Source organism: Lepus europaeus, unplaced genomic scaffold (genome assembly GCF_033115175.1).
Source record: "Lepus europaeus isolate LE1 unplaced genomic scaffold, mLepTim1.pri SCAFFOLD_390, whole genome shotgun sequence".
Classification (NCBI taxonomy): Eukaryota; Metazoa; Chordata; class Mammalia; order Lagomorpha; family Leporidae; genus Lepus; species Lepus europaeus.
Genome location: NW_026909266.1, coordinates 44,801 through 65,604, shown reverse-complemented (window position 1 = coordinate 65,604; position 20,804 = coordinate 44,801). Strand labels below are relative to the sequence as shown.

Here is a 20,804-nt window from a genome sequence, read left to right as displayed (position 1 = left end):
GAGAAAGCTAGAGCAACAGCAGGAAACAAACATGATATTTATGTTTGTAAACATGAATTTGAATGCAGTTCCCAAGGAAAAGACTGTTCTTTACTCCAAAACCAGTTTGACTGTGATTTTCTGTGACCCTTGCATACGAATACCACAACACTTGTTCTGGATATGACTAGATCATACCAGAAATATATGGTTGTGTTGTGGCTAACTCAAATCCAGATCTTGCTACAGCCTCTGTGTTTTTTTGTGTTTTCTGGATATTCTCTATGGATTTTATGGTTTTCCATGAATTTTAGCATGTAACATTTTGTTTCCTGCTGGGAAAAGCTAATTGGTTCCATATGCAGTCAAAACCTCTGCACATTCGTGTTTTCTAAGGAGACAGCTAGAGCAACTATGGGAAACAAACATCATATTTTTGTTTGTAAACTTTATATTTATCCACTTGCCAAAGTAAATGACTTTGCTTTTCTCCAAATCCAGTTTGATTGTGATTTTCTGGGTTCATTGGATACAATTCCACAACAGTTTGTTGGCATATGACTGGATAGAACTGGAAATATCTGGTTGTGTTATGGCTCACTCAATCCCAGATCTTGCTACAGCCTCTGTGTTTGTGTTTTCTGGATATTATGATTGGGCTTTACAGTTTTTGAATGAATTTTAGCAGGGAACATTTTGTGTTGTGCAGGCAAACTCTAATTGGTTCCAGAAGAAGAGAAAATCTCTACACACTCGGGATTTCTAGGGAGAAAACTAGAGCAACTGCAGCATACAAACATGATATTTACATTGGCAACATGATATTTTATCCACTTGCCCAACAAAGTGACTTTACTTTTCTCCAAAACCAGTTTGATATGATTTTCTGGGTCCTTTGCATACGAATTCCACAATATTTTGTCCAGATATGACTGGATGAAACAAGAAATATACAGTTTTTTTTGTGGCAAATTCAACTCCATATCTTGCTACAGAATCTGTGTTTGTGTTTTCTGGATATTCTCTATGGACCTTATGGTTTTCAATGAATTTTAGCGGAGAACATTTTGTTTTGTGCTACACCCACAGCTGTCCCATCTGCGTAGCAAAACTGCTGCCATGTTGGGACCCTCAGGCTGGAGGGGTGGGGTCAGTGCTCCGCGGAGTGAAGCCCCAGGCAGTTCCCATGCAGTCAGCGGTCGTCATGGCCCCTGGCGGCTAGAAAGGCACGAAACTGCCAGCTTGGCTCAGAGAACTTTCCTTGCTGTTGCTTTTGTTTAATTTTAGCAGTGCTTTTTCATTGTGCTATGTGCAGTCAAGTGGGGTACAGGTGGGACACCAGGATTCAATAAACTTTACCTCCGGGAACATATCCTTGTGGGCACCGCTATTCATCCAGGCTGTGCACAATGCAGCCTGGGCATTGACCTCAAATGGCACTCTGGGAACATTGCTCGATCCCACGGAGCAGCTGGAGCTGCTTAGCTTTGATGAAGGAGATGGCACGGCAGAAGCCCACTTGGAGATGTTATTAGGAAATGTGCACGCCCAAAAAAGATTCCAAAAGAGAGCAAGAATTAGCAAAGATTCCCAAGAGAATTTTGTCAAAAGAATATGAACAATATCTAACTAGTGGGCAGTGGTGGACTCGTCCTCAGTGGGCCCCGCAAGCGGGAAAATATTTACCCCCTCTAGTTATTATTCAGGTAGCGAATTAGAGTGTGTGAGAGGAGGTTGAGATAAAATGATCAAGAAATTTATAAAAGAAAAATTGTCTTTAAGTTAAGAAATGAACTCTCTGTGACCTTTCATAAAAGTGCAAAAACGATTCTCACGGCACATGTAGATTGAAAAACCGAAACCACTATTGTCTCACATGTGAGTTAGAATGTCCTGCTGATTAATGATTGTAAGCGTAATTTCTTTGCCTGGAAGCCTGTATTTGCTTTGCCAAGTTCCGTGTAAAAGCGGAATAAAAGCTTATGCTTTGCAGCAAATAAACGCAGCAGCATACTCATACAATTTGGGTGTCTGTCTGTCATTCCCCCCGTCGATTCTTGCTCTCCTGAACACCTTCGCCCTCGTTCTCCCTCGGTCTGAGGCCTCTGATAGAGCCGGTCCGTGGCAGGTGGCGCCCGAACAGGGACTCGAAGGACAGGTAATCTTTCTCTTTCTCCTTTTTCTTCAGAGCAAGGACGACTCTTACCAAGGGACTGCAGCCCTGCCAGTAAAGGCTCACTGGTTAAGTGTAAGTAATCTTATAAGGGGAATCATGGGGCATGCTTTAACTAAGAATGAAAAAATGTTGGTGGTCATGTTACAGAAAATGTTGACTAAAACTGGCTTTCCTGTCTCAGTCAAAACTGTAGAAACTTTTACTTCGTTCCTCAGGAGGGTAAGTCCTTGGTTCCTGGAGGGAGGCTCTATGACTTTAGAAGATTGGAAAAAGGTTGGTAAAGAAATGCGTAGGTACGTACAAAGTCAAGGGGAAAATACCCTGCCCCCGCAAGCATATCAATTATGGTATCAAATTCGTGAACTTTTAGCAGAAACTACTCCCTTTGAGGGACTTTGCAGGGAAACAGCCTCAGAGGCTGGTGAGGGACCAGTGTATGAAGAAATGATGGAAAAGGAGAGGCAGAAGGAAGCGACTCCCTTGATGGCTTCGGCCCCAGAATTATTTTATGCCTCTATTAACAGAGATGATGGGGATGAGGTTGATTGGTCAGAATTAGAAAGGAGACAGGCAGAGGAAGATTGGGAGGATGATTTTCGAGACCATCATCCCATGCCTTTAATGTCTCTGCCTGGAGCCTCTAAAACATCACGGCCAATCCCAAAACCCCGGAAGCGTCCTCCTCTGCCCCCTACAGGATTTCAAGGAGCAGTCGCAGAGGCAAGGAAAAATGGGGACTTGTCCTTGGGAACGTTCCCTGTTACAGAGGTATTTGAGAATGATGAAGAACCGACCTGGGAACCAATGCCATTAAAGACTTTAAAGGAATTGCAAAGTGCAGTTAAGACTAATGGGGCTACAGCTCCCTATACTTTGCAAGTGTTAGAGATGGTGGCTAGTCTATGGCTGACACCGTATGATTGGATACAGACAGCTAAGGCCACTTTGACCCCTGGGGATTATATTCTCTGGCGAACAGATTATGAGGACCGAAGCAAAGATACTATAGTACAATCTATAAAAAAGAAGGGACCTAAGCCCACGATGTCTATGCTTATGGGGACAGAAGAATATACCTCACCTCAGGCTCAGACCAAAATTCCTAGAGATATATTGACTTTAATAACTAATAATGCTGTACAGGCATGGCGTACATTGCCACCTCCAGGAACCAAGGGGGGAACGCTAGCTAGTATAAGACAGGGAACTGAAGAACCTTATCAAGATTTTATATCCAGGCTGGAGGAGGCTGTCACGAGAATGCTCCCTCCTTCAGAGGGCACTGACATCCTTCTTAAGCAGTTGGCTTGGGAGAATGCCAATCCCCTTTGTCAAGATTTAATTCGGCCTTTAAGGAAGACAGGAACGCTCCAGGATTATATTAAAGCATGTTTAGATGCCTCACCAGCAGTAGTGCAAGGAATGGCCTATGCTGCAGCAATGAAGGGACAGAAGTTTAGCGCCTATGTAAAGAAAACATATGGAGGAGGCTCAAAGTCTCCCCCCATGAATGCTTGCTACAATTGTGGACAACCTGGACACATGCAGAAGGACTGCAAGCATTCAAAAGGAGACCCCCAAAAGAGGGAAGCTCCTGGATTATGTCCCCGTTGTAAAAAAGGGAGACATTGGAGAAATGAATGTAAGTCAAAGTTCCATAAAGATGGAACCCCTCTAACAAAAGAGGTAGAAAAGGAAAGGGAAACAAAAAACTAAGTCAGGGGCAGGCTCCTAGCCCGGCAGCAAAGGGAGAAGCTGAGAGCTGCGAGAACAATGGCGTGAGCAGTTCTCTTAACCCTAAAGCACCCGAGTTTACTGTACATGATTTAATGAGGGCAACTCCAGGAAGTGCTGGCTTAGATCTTGCTAGCTCTAAGGATATAATTGTATCTAAATGGGACGGAGTAACCTTAATTCCTACTAATGTAAAGGGAACTTTATTACCCCAAACTGTAGGATTAATTATAGGTAGGAGTTCAAATTACACAAAAAATTTTGAGGTATTGCCAGGAGTGTTGGATTCCGATACCGAGAATGATATAAAAATCATGATTAGGCCATTAAAAGAAACAATACAAATTCATAAGGGGCAAAGAATTGCACAGCTATTATTATTGCCATATATAAATTTACCTAATAAAATCATGAAAGAATGTAGAGGACAGGGACAATTTGGCAGCACAGAAGGGATATATTTTGTTCAAGAGCTTGGTCAACGTCCCTTCAAAACTATTCATTTAAATGGAAGACAGTTCAGAGGGTTACTGGACACAGGGGCCGATAGGACTTGTATTGCTTCTTCAGATTGGCCTTCTGCCTGGCCCGTACATCGGACAGGCTCTTCTTTGATAGGTTTAGGAACAGCAACTGGGGTATTGCAAAGCTCAGCAATGCTGAAATGGACCGATGAAGGAAAGGAAGGGTACATTCAACCTTATGTCCTTCCCTCATTACCTTTTACTCTTTGGGGTAGAGACCTTTTGAATGCCATGCAGGTGCGTCTTGTTACGACAGATGCCATGGATGAACAGCATTTTACATAGGGGCCACTGCAGAAAATCTTTTTGCAGATAAAATACAATGGCTGACTCAAGAGCCCGTGTGGGTGAGTCAGTGGCCCCTTACAGAAGAAAAAATGCAGGCTCTTGAGCAGCTAGTGCAAGAACAGTTGGATAAAGGGCATTTGGTAGAGTCGAATAGCCCATGGAACACTCCTGTGTTCGTCATTAAGAAAAAATCTGGCAAGTGGCGTTTGTTACAGGACTTAAGAGCAGTTAATGCTGTTATGAAAGACATGGGTCCATTGCAGCCTGGTTTGCCATCCCCCGTTGCTGTGCCTCAAGGATGGAAAATCATAGTAATAGATTTACAAGATTGTTTTTATACCATAAAATTGCATCCAGAAGATAGTGAATATTTTGCATTTAGTGTTCCTTCAACAAATTTTAAAAGGCCATATAGGAGATATCAATGGGTAACTTTACCTCAGGGTATGAAAAATTCACCAACATTATGTCAAAAATTTGTGGATAAGGCATTACAAGGAATTAGACAAAAATATGATAAAGCATATATTATTCATTATATGGATGATATATTATTGGCCCATGAAATATCAGAAATGTTAGAAAAAATATTATATGACACTATTGAAGCTCTTACTGCTTGTGGTTTAATTATAGCTCCAGACAAAATACAAAGAGAAAGGCCTTTAAATTATTTAGGACAAACCATTAAAGATGATTGTATAGTCTCCCAGAAAATATCAATTAGGAGGGATAAAATGAGAACATTAAATGATTATCAAAAATTATTAGGAGATATTAATTGGCTTCGACCACATTTAAAGATAACCACTGGAGAGTTAAGCCCATTATATATGCTGTTGCATGGAGATTCAGATCCAAAATCATTAAGAACAATCACTCCAGAAGCTATAAAAGCTCTGCAGTTGGTTGAAGAAGCTCTAAGCAAGGCCCGAGTTCAACAGGTAAATTATGAAAAACCTTGGCTACTATTGATATTTGCTACGGAATATACTCCTACAGCATGTTTGTGGCAAGAAGGTGTTTTAGAATGGCTCCATCTACCACACACACAAACAAAGATAGTGGCAGACTATCCTTATTTATGCTCCCTATTAATTACTAAGGGAAGGATGAGATCTAAGGAACTTTTTGGAAAGGAACCAACTTGCATAGTCACTCCTTATAATAAAATGCAAGTGGATGATTTGTTACAAAATAATGATGATTGGGTATTAGCATTACAAAATTATGCAGGACAAATAAAATATCATTATCCCAGACACCCCATCGTAGAATTTGCCAGACATGTAGAATTAATATTTCCATTGTGGTTTTCCTCTCAACCTTTAGAAAGGTCAGATAATATTTTTACAGATGGGTCATCCACGGGTCGAGCTGTGGTCTACAGCCCTGGTCATGGGACTTATGTAGAGAATGGTGAAAAAACATCTGCTCAGCAAGCTGAGATAAGGGCTGTAGTCTTAGCTTTTACTAAGTTTCCACAGGCATTTAACCTTTACTCAGATTCTAGATATGTGGTTAACTTATTTCCTGCCCTAGAAACAGCGCTTTTATCAGGAAAATCTCCCATTCTATCATTATTAAAGCAGTTACAAGAGTTAATACAAAGGAGAACAGAGAAATTTTACATTGGGCATATTCGAGGACATACTAAATTACCAGGACCCTTAGCACAGGGGAATGCTATTGCTGATATATTTACTCAACCATTTGTAGGGAATGTGCAGGAGGCACAACAAAGTCATGAATTGCATCATCAAAATGCTTCTTCTTTAAGAAAAATGTTTTCCCTTACTAGAGAGCAGGCAAGGCAAATTGTGAAACAGTGTGTACATTGTCCGGAAGTGTATCATCCTTTAAAAATGGGAGTTAATCCCAGAGGCTTGTAAGCTAATGTAATTTGGCAAATGGATGTGATGCATGTAGCTTCTTTTGGGAAATTAGCTTATGTGCATGTTACTGTGGACACCTTTTCGCATTTTGTGCATGCCTCTGCAAGAACAGGAGAGGCAGTAAAGGATGTTGTACAACATCTAGTGCAATGTTTTCAAATCATGGGGGTGCCATCACAAATAAAAACGGACAATGGCCCTGCATATACTTCAAAGGCTTTTGCCACCTTTTGTGCACAATGGCATATTGTGCATGTGACAGGAATTCCTTATAATCCACAAGGGCAAGCCATTATAGAAAGGACTCATCAAACTTTAAAATTACAAATAGAAAGGCTGCAAAAGGCAAATTCATATTTCTCAGCACATCATATACTGTCTCATTGTTTATTTGTGTTAAATCATTTAAATGTTGATGATAAAAATTTAACTGCAGCCTTAAAACATTGGGATCAAGAGGTATATAAAACACCATTACCTAAAGTCCTATGGAAGGATTTATTAACTGGAACATGGAAAGGTCCAGATTTGCTAATAACCTCGGGACGAGGCTATGCTTGTGTTTTTCCACAGAATGCTGACGTCCCGATCTGGATCCCGGATCGCCTTATCCGGCCAGCTCTTGGGACAGCGCCGCGGGAAGCGACGCTGGAAGAAGAACAAGAAGCAGACAGTCGACAAGCTGAAGAAGCTGAAGATAACATCAGCCGAGAAGGAAATCACGTGGACAAAGATCAAGAACCTCATTCGCGCAGCGAAGGCGTTGCTACATGAACAAGGGAGACCCCTTTCTGCCCCCTATTATTTTTTGGCCTTTTTAGCCTTAGTCTCGGCACCGATGGGGGAAGTGGAGGGGATTTCCTATTGGGCCTATGTACCAAATCCTCCAATTATTCAGCCAGTGGGATGGTTAGACAGAGAGCCTATTAAAGTGCTAACTAATGATTCTGTAAGAATGGGAGGAGCTCAAGGTTCTGATGAAAGATATTCCACCTCTTCATTAATAACCTTTGAGGGAAGAGCAGATTCTCTGCCCATTTGCCTGTCACTTAAGGGGGAACCACCATCGGGCTGTCTTCCCACCTCATACAGAACTTTTCTAGCAGATGGACCAGATAAGACGAGCTCAATAGAAAGTGGAATATCTGGTGGTAAGAAACGGGAACAGAAGCGATGGATGTGGGAAAGGCAACTGCAGGTAGTAGGGCAAGCACTTTATAATGATAATTGTACAGTCATTCCTGCTGTGTCTATGCCCACAACACCATGTGAGCTTAAATTTCCTACTTCCAAATCAGATGAATTGTGGGATTCTTCTTTGACAAAAAATCCAACATGGCTGTCATGTGGTTTTCATAATTCGGCTACATTTTATGATCCTGATAATTTAGGACTAAGAATTTGGGATTTTTCTAATAATATATGTAAACGCAGCTGGAATCTGGAACATTACATTAATGCTGTGGATAGATTTCATGGATATCGATATGAAAGACATGGGGAACCTTTAAGGCGATGGTTTTCTCCAGGATATGTGGAACCTATTTTATATGCCAGAAAAGGGAATAAAATTAGGAAGCATTTAGATTTATTTAGACTGTCTGCGGCTGCTAATATGATTCTTGAGAAGCGTCCAAATCAGACAAAATCAGAACCTATCAGTGTCAAAGCTTGTGTTGCTTATCCAAATGCTCTTTTGTTGGTTCCTCCTACTGGTTCTTTAAACATTAGTGCAGAACGGCAATCATATAGATTATTATGTTATCAATGCGTGTTAACAAATTGTATAGGGTCCACAGTGCAAAAAAAGTATTATGCTATGCTAATAGTGCGCCGACCTCCCTTTATAATGTTGCCAGTAGAATTAGAAAAAAATGCATGGTATAATAATTCTGCTTTGCAAGTACTTAATATGTTATCTAAATTGTTAAGGCCAAAAAGATTTGTTACTTCATTGATACTAGGAATAACTGCTTTAATTTCTATTGTTACTACATTTGCTGTGGCTACTACTGCATTAGAGAACGGAATTCAGACTGCTCATTATGTAAATACATTAAACAGGAATATTACAATGGCTTTATTAAGACAAGAAGCAATTGATCAAAAATTGGAAGCTAAAATCAATGTGTTGGAGGAAGTGGTCCTCGCTTTAGGACAAGATATTGCTAATTTGAAGACAATGTTCTCTGCACGCTGTCATAGTAGTTTTAAATCAATTTGTGTAACACCATTGTTGTATAATACTTCACAACCTTGGGAGAAAGTGAAAGCACATGTGCAGGGCGTGTGGCATGATAATGATATTACACATGACCTACATGCTTTGCAAAAGGAAATAGCGGTAGTAAGCCAGTCTAGATTGCAACTAGGGGATTTAAATGAATTAGCAGAAAGTATAGGATCGGGAATAAAGGCTCTAAATCCTATCAATTGGAAAAACTACTTAATTTATATAGGAGTTTTAGCTGCAATAGTATTGGTGGTGATTTTATTGTTTCCTGGAGTGTTTAAATGTATACTCACTTCATTGCGGGATGTGCAGCAGGAAGTTTTCGAGCTTCGTCTTAAAAACAAAGGGGGAATTGCTACACCCACAGCTGTCCCATCTGCGTAGCAAAACTGCTGCCATGTTGGGACCCTCAGGCTGGAGGGGTGGGGTCAGTGCTCCGCGGAGTGAAGCCCCAGGCAGTTCCCATGCAGTCAGCGGTCGTCATGGCCCCTGGCGGCTAGAAAGGCACGAAACTGCCAGCTTGGCTCAGAGAACTTTCCTTGCTGTTGCTTTTGTTTAATTTTAGCAGTGCTTTTTCATTGTGCTATGTGCAGTCAAGTGGGGTACAGGTGGGACACCAGGATTCAATAAACTTTACCTCCGGGAACATATCCTTGTGGGCACCGCTATTCATCCAGGCTGTGCACAATGCAGCCTGGGCATTGACCTCAAATGGCACTCTGGGAACATTGCTCGATCCCACGGAGCAGCTGGAGCTGCTTAGCTTTGATGAAGGAGATGGCACGGCAGAAGCCCACTTGGAGATGTTATTAGGAAATGTGCACGCCCAAAAAAGATTCCAAAAGAGAGCAAGAATTAGCAAAGATTCCCAAGAGAATTTTGTCAAAAGAATATGAACAATATCTAACTAGTGGGCAGTGGTGGACTCGTCCTCAGTGGGCCCCGCAAGCGGGAAAATATTTACCCCCTCTAGTTATTATTCAGGTAGCGAATTAGAGTGTGTGAGAGGAGGTTGAGATAAAATGATCAAGAAATTTATAAAAGAAAAATTGTCTTTAAGTTAAGAAATGAACTCTCTGTGACCTTTCATAAAAGTGCAAAAACGATTCTCACGGCACATGTAGATTGAAAAACCGAAACCACTATTGTCTCACATGTGAGTTAGAATGTCCTGCTGATTAATGATTGTAAGCGTAATTTCTTTGCCTGGAAGCCTGTATTTGCTTTGCCAAGTTCCGTGTAAAAGCGGAATAAAAGCTTATGCTTTGCAGCAAATAAACGCAGCAGCATACTCATACAATTTGGGTGTCTGTCTGTCATTCCCCCCGTCGATTCTTGCTCTCCTGAACACCTTCGCCCTCGTTCTCCCTCGGTCTGAGGCCTTTGATAGAGCCGGTCCGTGGCAGTTTTGTGCTGGCAAATACTAATTAGTTTCACAATAAGACAAAATCTTTACACATTCGTGTTTTCTAGGGAGAAACTAGAGCAACTGTGAGAAACAAACATGATATTTACATTTGTAAACATGACATTGAATCCACTTGCCCAGGAAAAAGACTCTGCTTTTCTCCAAAACCAGTTTGACTGTGATTTTATGGGTGCATTACTTGTGAATGCCACAAAAGTTTGTTAGCATATGCCTTGATGGAACCAGAAATATCCGATTGTGCTGTGGCTAACTCAATCACAGATCTTGCTACAGCCTCTGTGTTTGTGTTGTCTGGATATTATCAGTGGACTTACATTTTGTAATGAATCTTAGTAGGAGACATTTTGTTTTTTGCTGGCAATTGCTAATTGGTTCCATATGCAGAGAAAAAAAATCTACACATTCATGTTTTCTAGGGAGAATGATAGAGCAACTGCAGCAAACAAACATATTTGTGGTTGCATACTTGATATTTTATCCACTTGACCAGGAAAAATTCTCTGATTTTCTGCAAATCCTGTTTGACTGTGATTTTCTGGGTCCATTGCATACAAATTCCACAACACTTTGTCCTGATATGACTGGATGAAATCAGAAATATCCTCTTGTGTTTTGGCTAACTCAATCCCAGATGTTGCTACTCTTGATTGAGTTTAAGAAGGGAACATTTTGTTTTGTGCTGGGAAACACTAATTAGTTCCATATAGAGACACAACCTCTACATATTCGTGTTTTCTAGGGAGAAAGCTAGAGCAATTGCAGCAAACAAACATGATATTTGAGTTTGTATAGATGACATTTTATGCACTAGCCCAATAAAAAGATTTTGCTTTTCTCAAAAACCAGTTTGAGTGTGATTTACTGCAAGCGAGTTCCACAACACTTTTTCCGGATATGACTGGATGAAATCAGAAATATCCGGTTGTTTTGTGGCTAACTCAAATCCAGATCTTGCTACAGCTTCTGTGTTTGTTTGGGTTTACTGGATATTCTCTATGGACTTAATGGTTCGGAATCTATTTTAGCAGGGAACATTTTGTTTTGTGCTGGCAAACAATAATTGGTTCCACATGGAGACAAAAACTCTACACATTCTTATTGATAGTGAGAAAGCTAGAGCAATCTCGGCAAACAAACATGATATTTGAGGTTGTATACATGACATTTTATCCACTTGCCCAGGAAAAACACTCTGATTTTCTGCAAATCCTGTTTGACTGTGATTTTCTGGGTCCATTGCATATGAATTCCACAACACTTTCTCCGGATATGACTGAATGACACCAGAAATATCTGCTTGTGTTGTGGCTAACTGAATCCCAGATCTTGCAACAGCCTCAATATTATCAGTGGACTTTATGGTTTTGAATGATTTTATCAGGGAACATTTGTTTTGTGCTGGTAAACGCTAATTGGTTCCACAAGAAGACAAAACCTCTACATACACATGTTTTCTAGAGAGAAAGCTAGAGCAACTGTGGGAAACAAAGATGATATTTATGTTTGTAAACATGACATTTTATCCACTTGCCCAAGAAAAATACTTTGCTTTTCTCCAAAACCAGTTTGACTGTGATTTTCTGAATCCATTGCATATGAATTCCACAACATTTGGTCTGGATATGACTGCATCATACCAGAAATATCTGGTGGTGTTGTGGCTATCTCAATCCCAGATCTTGCTACAGCGTCTGTGTTTGTTTGTATTTTCTGGATATTCTCTATGGACTTTATTGTTTTGATCAATTTTAGCAGGGGACACTTTGTTTTGTGCTGGCAAACGCTAATTGGTTCCACATGGAGAAAAAAACCTCTATACATTAGTGTTTTCTAGGGATAAATCTACAGCAACTGCCTGAAACACAGCATTTATGTTTGTAAACATGACATTGAATCCACTTACCCAGGAAAATGACTGTGTTTTTCTTCAAAACCAGTTTCACTGTGATTTTTTGGGTCCATTGCATACGAATTCCACAACACTTTGTCCTGATATGACTGGATCAAACCAGAAATATCCAGTTGTCTAATGGCTAACTCAAATACAGATATTGTTACTGCTTCTCTGTTTGTTTGTGTTTACTGGATATTCTCTATAGACTTTATGGTTTTGAATGAATTTTAGACGGGAACATTTTATTTTCTGCTGACGAACGCTGATTCTTTCCACATGGAGAAAAAACTTCTACACATTGGTTTTTATAGAGAGAAATCTGGAGCAACTGCTGGAAACATGATATTTATATTTTTAAACTTGACATTGAATCAACATACCCATGAATAATACTGTGCTTTTCTCCACAACCAAATTGACGATGATTTTCTGGGTTCATTGCATATGAATTCCACAACACATTGTCCAGATACAACTTGATCAAACCAGAAATATGCGGTTTTGTTGTGGCTAAATCCATTCCAGATCTTGCTACAGCCTCTCTGTTTGTGTTTTCTGGATATTCTCTATGGACTTTATGGTATGGAATAAATTTTAGCAGGAAACATTTTGTTTTTTGCTGGGCAACGTTAATTAGATCCACATGGAGAAAAATCTCTACACATTAGTGTTTTCTGGTTAGTATATAGAGCAACTGTGGGAAACAAACATGATATTTATGTTTGTAAACATGACATTGAATGCACTTGTCCAGGAAAAAGACTGTGCTTTCTCCACAATCAGTTTGACTGTGCTTTTCTGGGTCCTTTGCATACAAATTCCACTGCAGTTTGTCCAGATATGACTGGATCATACCTGAAATATCCAGTTGTGTTGTGGATAACTCAAATAAAGATCTTGCTACAGCCTCTGTGTTTGTGTTTTCTGTATATTATCAGTGGACTTTAAGGTTTGGAATGAATTTTAGCAAGGAACATTTGGTTTTGTGCTGGAAAACTCTAATTCCTTCCACATGCAGACAAAACCTCTACACATTAATTAATTAATTAATTAATTTACTAATCGTTGGTTGGAAGTTTTTAAAACATTTTCAAGGCCTGTGCTATGGTGGAATGTGTAAAGCCACCACCTGCAGTGCTGGCATCCCATATGGGCACCAGTTTGAGTCCTAGCTGCTCCACTTCTGATCCTGCTCACTGCTATGGCCTGGGAAAGCAGTAGAAGATGGCACATGTGTTTGGGCCCCTGCACCTGCGTGGCAGACCTGGAAGAAACTCCTGGCTCCTGGCTTCAGATCAGTACAGCTCTGGCTGTTGTGGCCATTTGGAGAGTTAACCAGCAGATGGAAGACTGATCTCTCTCTCTCTCTTACTCTCTCTGTCTCTCTCTCTCTCCCTCTCTCTCTGCCTCTCTGCAACTCTGCCTTTCAAATAAATAAATAAATCTTTAAAAAAACATGATAATTGCTAATGCTAATACTTTATAAAAGCAGCCTCCATCAGAGGTGCTTCCCCCTTAAAGTTAATCATTAATATTTTAGCTCCCTGGCTTATGCAGTGGGCCAAGCCATGTTGAGTCTAGGCAGGCACCATTTGCTCTTACCAGCTGGCTTGGTAACAGAAATTCCATTGCACTGGACAGTTGGCTGGTCCAATCCCACAGTGTACTATGCCATTTTCCAAACAACAGCTGTCACCTGAGTCCTTATTTTTCTAAAGCTTCAGGTCAGTTCAATAAACCAAACTGCTCTAAGCCATTTAAATAACTGATAATTCTCCAAAGGAATGACCTAGATTTTCTAAGTTAATTTGTATTTTTAGTCAGGGATATAAGCAATAACCTAGATAAGGGGGGGGATGATAAAGAAAGAATTGTTTACAGTTTTTTAAAAAGATTTATTTATTTGAAAGAGTTACACATAGAGAGAATGAGAGACAGAGACAGGGAGAGAGAGAGAGAGAGAGAGAGAGAGAGAGAGAAAGGTCTTCCATCCACTGGTTCACTCCCCAATTAGCTGCCACGGCCAGAACTGTGCCAATCCGAAGCCAGGAGCCAGGAGCTTCTCCCAGGTCTCCCACATGGGTGCAGGGGCCCAAAGACCTGTGCCATGCTCCACTGCTTTCCCAGGGCACAGCAGAGTGTTGGGTCAGAAGAGGAGTAGCCAGGACTCAAATTGGCACCTATATGGGATCTGGCACTGCAAGTGGCAGCTTTAACCACTACACCACAGTGCCGGCCCCTGGTACTTGTACGGGAATCTGGTAGTATATAAGGTCAGCCAAAGGCCCCAGGAGGCACTGAGGATAAACAGGAGGCTGAGGGTGGGTGTGCCATTGCAGAGTCCAACCCCACATGTTTTTTTTAAGTTTATGGCAGAGCTTGCATTGGGCATTGTGGCTTAAATCACTGCCTGTGATACCATCATCCCATATGGGTTCCAGTTCACATCTAGCAGCTCTACTTCCTATCCAGCTCCCTGCTAATAGCCTGGAAAAGTAGTGAAAGATACACCAAGTGGTTACAGACACAGATGAAGCTCCTGCCTTTGACCTGGCCCAGTCCTGGCTGTTGGAACCATTAGGGAAGTGAACCAGCAGATGGAAGATATTTCTCTCTCTCTCTCTCTCTCTCTCTCTCTCTCTCTCTCAGTGTGTGTGTGTGTGTGTGTCATTCTGCCTTTCAAATAAATAATTCTTTTTAGAAGACATTCTTTTGAGAGAGAGAGAAAGACAGATAGACAGGTAGATGGATCTTCCATTTGCTGGTTCATTCCCCAGACAGTCGCAACAGCCAGGAATGGGCCAGGTCAAAGCCAGGATCCAGGACTTTCTTCCCCACCTCCCACATAATTAAAAACAATAAAATAATGTATATAAATACGGCATTATAAATTTTGGTACATGTACCATGTTATTATACATACTGAAAACTGGGGGTAAGTATTATGAAGTCTGTTTTATCTGTGCAGTTTTTCCATAAATCTAAAAACTACTCTACAATGAAAATTAGTTTGAAAAGATGGGAAATGCCCATAACCTAGAATTTAAACATAGACAATTAGAGAGATGAATTCATAAAGAAAAGGATTCCTTTTGATCTAGAGCCAATTACTCATTGATTGTTTCTTCTGAGTAGTAAAATGGAGGGGAGTATAGTCACGATTGCTGGGAAAGTATCTGATTTTGCTTACAAAATTGATTTGATTCATTTTTTTTTTGACAGGCAGAGTGGACAGTGAGAGACAGAAAGAGAGAAAGGTCTTCCTTTGCTGTTGGTTCACCCTCCAATGGCCGCCGCGGCCTGCGTGCTGCGGCTGGCGCACCGCACTGATCTGAAGGCAGGAACCAGGTGCTTCTCGTGGTCTCTCATGTGGTTGCAGGGCCCAAGCACATGGACCATCCTCCACTGCACTCCCAGGCCACAGCAGAGAGCTGGCCTGGAAGAGGGGCAACTGGGACAGAATCTGGAGCCCTGACTGGGACTAGAACCTGTTGTGTTGGCACTGCAGGTGGAGGATTAGCCTATTGAGCCATGGTGCCGGCCTGATTCAGTTTTTTTTTTTTTTTAAGACTTATTTATTTACAGGAAAGTCAGAGTTACACAGAGAGAAGGAGAGGCAGAGAGAGAGAGAGAGAGAGAGAGAGAGAGGTCCTCCATCCACTGGTTCACTCCCCAGTTGGCCACAACGGCCAGAGCTAAGCCGATCTGGAGCCAGGAGCTTCCTCCAGATCTCTCATATGGGTGCAGGGGCCCAAGGACCTGAGCCATCCTCCATTGCTTTTCCAGGCCAGAGCAGAAAGCTGGATCAGAAGTGGAGCAGCCAGGACTTGAACCAGTGCCCACATGGGATGCCAGCACTGCAGGCTGTGGCTTTACCTGCTACACCACAACACCAGCCCCTCTGATTCAGTTTGTAAAGAAGATTTCTGAGTTGAATCCCACCAAAGGAAATTTTCATTTCAAATTTCTTGTGGAGAGATCTGCCAAGTTATCCTCCAAAGAAACTACCATATTATAGGCCTCCCAAGTGTTAGTGGGAGGTCCTCACTTCTGCCTAACTTCATCAACAAGTGTTAGTTATCACACAGCCTGTTTGCAATTCCTCTATCACAAAGACTGTTTGCAATTCCTTGAGATGCATCAAAGCTGCCATCTTCAAGTTTTCTTTCCTTCTCTCCAGCTCTCTAATCCAACAGAGAATGTTAGTGGGGAAACCTGGAAATATACAATCTGGGTCAAATTATCAGGAGGAATAAATTCCTAAATTTCCTTGGAGCTGTAGCTCCAAGGAAAATCACCTACAAGGATTCTGCATCACGTCCTTTGTTAAAATGGAATCTCTTTGTTGCTGCATTCCACACTTGATTGAATTCTTCCTTTTGAATCAACAGCTCCTAATTTTTATTCATTACTCCTTTGCTGGAGCTGGGGTGACAGTAAGGGTGGAAGAAAAGAAAGGAGGAAAAAAAAACTAAAAGTACCAGATTGAAAAGTAGGAACAAATGGGCAGGAAGAATAGAGGTGAGGGGGTACAGATTAGCTTTGGGGAAAAAAGCCAACTTACATCCTCTAAGCAAAGTTCCTTCCTTCATTCCATCACTACTGCCCTCACTCCAGAGCTCTAAGGACAGAATCCAATGGCAGGCATGGGTTGCAGGGTGGGGCACAGTGGAAGGGGCACTGACAGCACTATTTGCCTAATAGCAACCTCCCCACCCCAACTTCTGATCCCACTGCCAAGAATCAGCTTCATAGAAGAAACCACTTAGGGTCAAGCCTTGGAGAAAACCACAGACCCCATGTCCTCATGCCCTTTTAAGCCTCTTTGAAATCACGATGTTGCTAGAGAAAGTGACATCATGGCCAAGCTGCTTCTAAGGAACACAAAGATGGGGCCGCTGTTGTGGCAAAACACTGACTGCAACAATGTCAGCATATGAGCACCTGTTCAATCCCCAGCCTCTTAGAATCTGACCCAGCTCCCTGCTGATGTGCCTGGGAAGGCAGCAGCAGATTGTCTGAGTACTTGGGCCCCTGCCACCCATGTGGGAGACCCAGATGGAGTTCTGGCAGCCTGGCTTTAACTTGGCCAAGATCTGGCAATTGTGGCCATTTGGAAAAGCAGCCAAAGATGGTCCAAGACTTTGGGCCTCTATATGCATGTGGGAGCCCTTGAAGAAGCTCCTGGCTCCTGCCTTCAGCTTGACCCAGTCCTGGCTATTGTGGCCATTTGGGGAGTGAACCAGTGGGTGGAAGCGCTCTCTCTCTCTTGCTCTCACTCTCGCTCTTGCTCTCTCTCTCTCCTCTAACTCTGTTTTTCAAATAAATAAATAAAATCTTTCCAAAAAACACCTTCATGATCTGATTATGTTAAATAAGCACATATTGAAGTTTGCCACAGATATAAATCCTTTCCCAAATGTTTGTTCTTTCCAATCCTCCTGGCCCAGCTCTAACTTCTAAAAATCTCACCTAAGGGACAAGCCCTTCCAGATCCTTCCAAATCTGACATGGCCTCTTCATCGCCCTAGTAGTGGCCCGGCACAGAGCCCAGCTCTGCTTACAACCACAAAAGCTCCCTAGAGCAGAAAGCCCCTTTCATCTGAACTTTGCCTGTCATTCCTCAGGCCAAGTTGCTATGCCTCTGAGCCAGAACAGTTCCCTCCACAGCAGAGGGAAGAGTCACTGACACTAGACACAGAAAAATAAAAGTGTTTGGACTTCTGTAAAGGAAAAGGGTGAATTCTTCCCAGTGGGGATAGGGCAGAGTACAGTACCAGCTGAGATGTCACAGGTCTGTATAAAACAGACCTGTCTTCCAACCTGTACTCACAAAACTCTACAGAAGTTGGGAAACTTTTGTCCCGAACCATTTATGCAAAGAATGTTGCCATCGGTCCAGGAAATGGACTCTGTGCTGTAGCCCCAAATCACGTTCAGAACTGCACCTGAGGCCAGTGCTGTGGCAGAGTAGGTTAAACCTCTGCCTGTGGCACCTGCATCCCATAGGGTGCTGGTTCGAGTCCCAGTTGCTCCTCCCCCAGTCCAACTCTCTGCTAATGGCCTGGGAAAGCAGTGGAAGATGGTCCAAAGGCTTGGGCCCCTACACCCACATGGGAGACAAGGAAGAAGCTCCTGGCTTCAGATCAGCCAAACTTTGGCCATCACAGCCATTTGGGAAGTGAATGAGCAGATGGAAGGCCTCTCTGTCTCCCATCTCTCTGTCTATAACTCTGCCTCTCTGAATAACTAACTGAAAAATAAGAAAAAGAAGAACTGCACCTAAGAGTTCTCCCTCCAAGTTGTAAACGTGGGTATTTTATATGCCAATTCAGTCCCCTAATAATGTGCTGTTCCTTAAATAAGCATTGCTGTATGTATCCATATCCATGCATACAGTGCATATGTGCCATATTTATTTAGTTATTTTAGACTACAAAACACACCTGTGTGATCTATTCCATCTCAGCCACCAAGAAAGGCAGGGCAAGATTATCTGCTTCCTCTCATTTTTAAATTTATTATTTATTTATGTATTTTTTTATTTTTTTTTTGCCAAGCAGAGTTTGACAGTGAGAGAGACAGAGAGAAAGGTCTTCCTTTTTCCATCGGTTCACTCACCAAGTGGCCACTACAGCAAGCACACTGTGATAATCTGAAGCCAGGAGCCAGATGCTTCCTCCTGGTCTCCCATGCAGGTGCAGGGCCCAAGCACTTGGGCCATCCTCCACTGCCTTCCAGGGCCACAGCAGAGAGCTGGACTGGAAGAGGAGCAACCAGGACAGAATCTGGCGCCCCAACCGTGACTAGATCCCGGGCTGCTGGCACCACAGGGGGAGGATGAGCCTAGTGAGCCTCAGCATTGGCTGCTTCCTCTCATTTTAAGTTGGAGTAGCTGGGGCTCAGAAGAACAAAGTGATTTAGCTGGAGTCACACAGCTCATCCCTGACAAGCCCAGCATTTCTGATCCTGCATTGTGACCCTATCCTTAAGCTGTTCTTCACTTTCTAGGCACCACTTCACACTTGTCAGTGTGCCAAGAGCTGCCCAGTCCTGTGCTCAACACTGAGGGGTGCTTCACATTCTATCAAATGGGCTGAAGCCAGCCAGTGCCTCTCAGCAAAGAGGTGCATTTGCTCTCACAACCACTATCTCTTGAGCCAAGCACAACATGAAGTGATACACTGGATACTGTGACACAAGGAGACAGACATACACCTACAGGAGAGAAACAATGAAGCAAATAATTACAATGAAATGAGATGAGCCTTTTAAAGGGAGGTAGGAAATTATGTTAGGAGTAAATCCCACACAGAAGTCTAGAAGCAGGTTGGAGGAAGGCAGCCCCTAGTGGACAGGAATCTAAAGCCACAAGACCTCATCCTGAGCCCTTTCTGTAGGTCATTTAACATCTCAGCCACAAGCACTGCCCCAGGAAGGGGAAGAACTTGAAGCAGAAGGCCAATCTGCATGTGCCCGTGACTATTCTACCACTTCCCACCCTCCAGCACTTATTTCTTTACAAATTAGGATTTCAAAACTTGAGAGCTGGCAAAGAGAAAGGGAGCGCTGATTTAAAAACAAACAAACAAAACAACTCTCCAGCCCCTCCTGGCAGCATATAGCAGCAAGATGTGCTGGTGGGAGCCCAAGCCATACCAAAGCATGCCCAGCCTCCCCCACATCGGGCTAAGCACCCCAAGCCCCTCCCCTGGGCCACCTCCTAATTACAAAATTGCAGAGAAGGGGCAGCTGGAGCATGCACCGTCAGCTGCTCAGCAACATGGGAAGGGAAGGGAACTCCCCATGAAGGAGCCAAGGCCACCAGGGGGACACAAGGGGGATCCTCCCCAGGACTGGGCAAGAAAGGTACTGCTGGGAGCAGACCTGTGTCTCCACTCTCATCTGCTGCTCTGGAGAATGGCATCCTCTGTCTCTCCTCCCTCCTAACCCGAACTCCCAGTCCCTCAGGGTCAAACTCCTCTGCAAAACCTTCATTCCCTCTGATGCTGGCCTCCTAGAAGAGGGATCCAGAAACCTCAAGGGACAAAAGCATCACTTCGGGAGGCTGCCTGCTAAAGACACAGAACTCTGGGCAGCATTCCCTGTGGTTCTGCTCAGAAGGATGAGTGTGGGTCCTGGGAATCTGCATTACACAGGACGATCCCCACAGTCACCACCCCCTCTCCACCACCACCACACGTGACTTGAAGCCGGCAGTCCTGACATCACAGGATGATGCCTGCCCTGGAAGTGTTCAAGCCCTTCCTGTCTATGGTTTTTCATGACCATTTCTGCTTCATAGAAACATCTTAGCTATCCACCATGACCACCAGGCTCCCAGGAAGAAGAAGTAGGACTCCCTCTTTTGACCTAGCCTCCCTCAAGAAAGCCAAGGCCAAGCAATGCACCTAGAATGGGAAACCAAAGAACTCTGCCAAGAATCCAAAGGACAATGGGGCTTCAGCTAATGGCCAAGAGACCAACCATGCAGAGGGCAAAATATACAGCTGAGCATTAACTTCAGTTTAATCAGGACTCCTAATCTACCTCCCAATAAACAGCAGCAAGGCAATGCCCTCCTTTGCTCATCAAATATTTCCTGAGTGTCTCCTCTGTGCTGGGCACGGTTCTGAAAACTCTTGGGGTCTT

General features: G+C 42.8%; 1 protein-coding gene across 1 annotated transcript; it reads left to right on the top strand.

Moving 5' to 3' along the window:
• The first annotated feature begins 7,434 nt into the window (after positions 1–7,434).
• On the top strand, positions 7,435–20,358 carry LOC133755038 (endogenous retrovirus group K member 25 Env polyprotein-like). The gene is made up of 2 exons (XM_062185355.1): positions 7,435–8,992; positions 20,174–20,358. The coding sequence occupies exons 1-2, from the start codon at positions 7,435–7,437 to the stop codon at positions 20,356–20,358; spliced, it is 1,743 nt and encodes a 580-aa protein (XP_062041339.1).
• Positions 20,359–20,804: the final 446 nt, after the last annotated feature.

Excerpts from the sequence above, each read along its gene's own strand:
- LOC133755038 (XM_062185355.1), top strand. The coding sequence starts at position 7,435 with ATGGGGGAAGTGGAGGGGATTTCCTATTGGGCCTATGTACCAAATCCT. Across the intron at positions 8,993-20,173 it reads TTTAAATGAATTAGCAGAAA|AAGAGGGATCCAGAAACCTC; the intron begins GTATAGGATCGG and ends CTGGCCTCCTAG.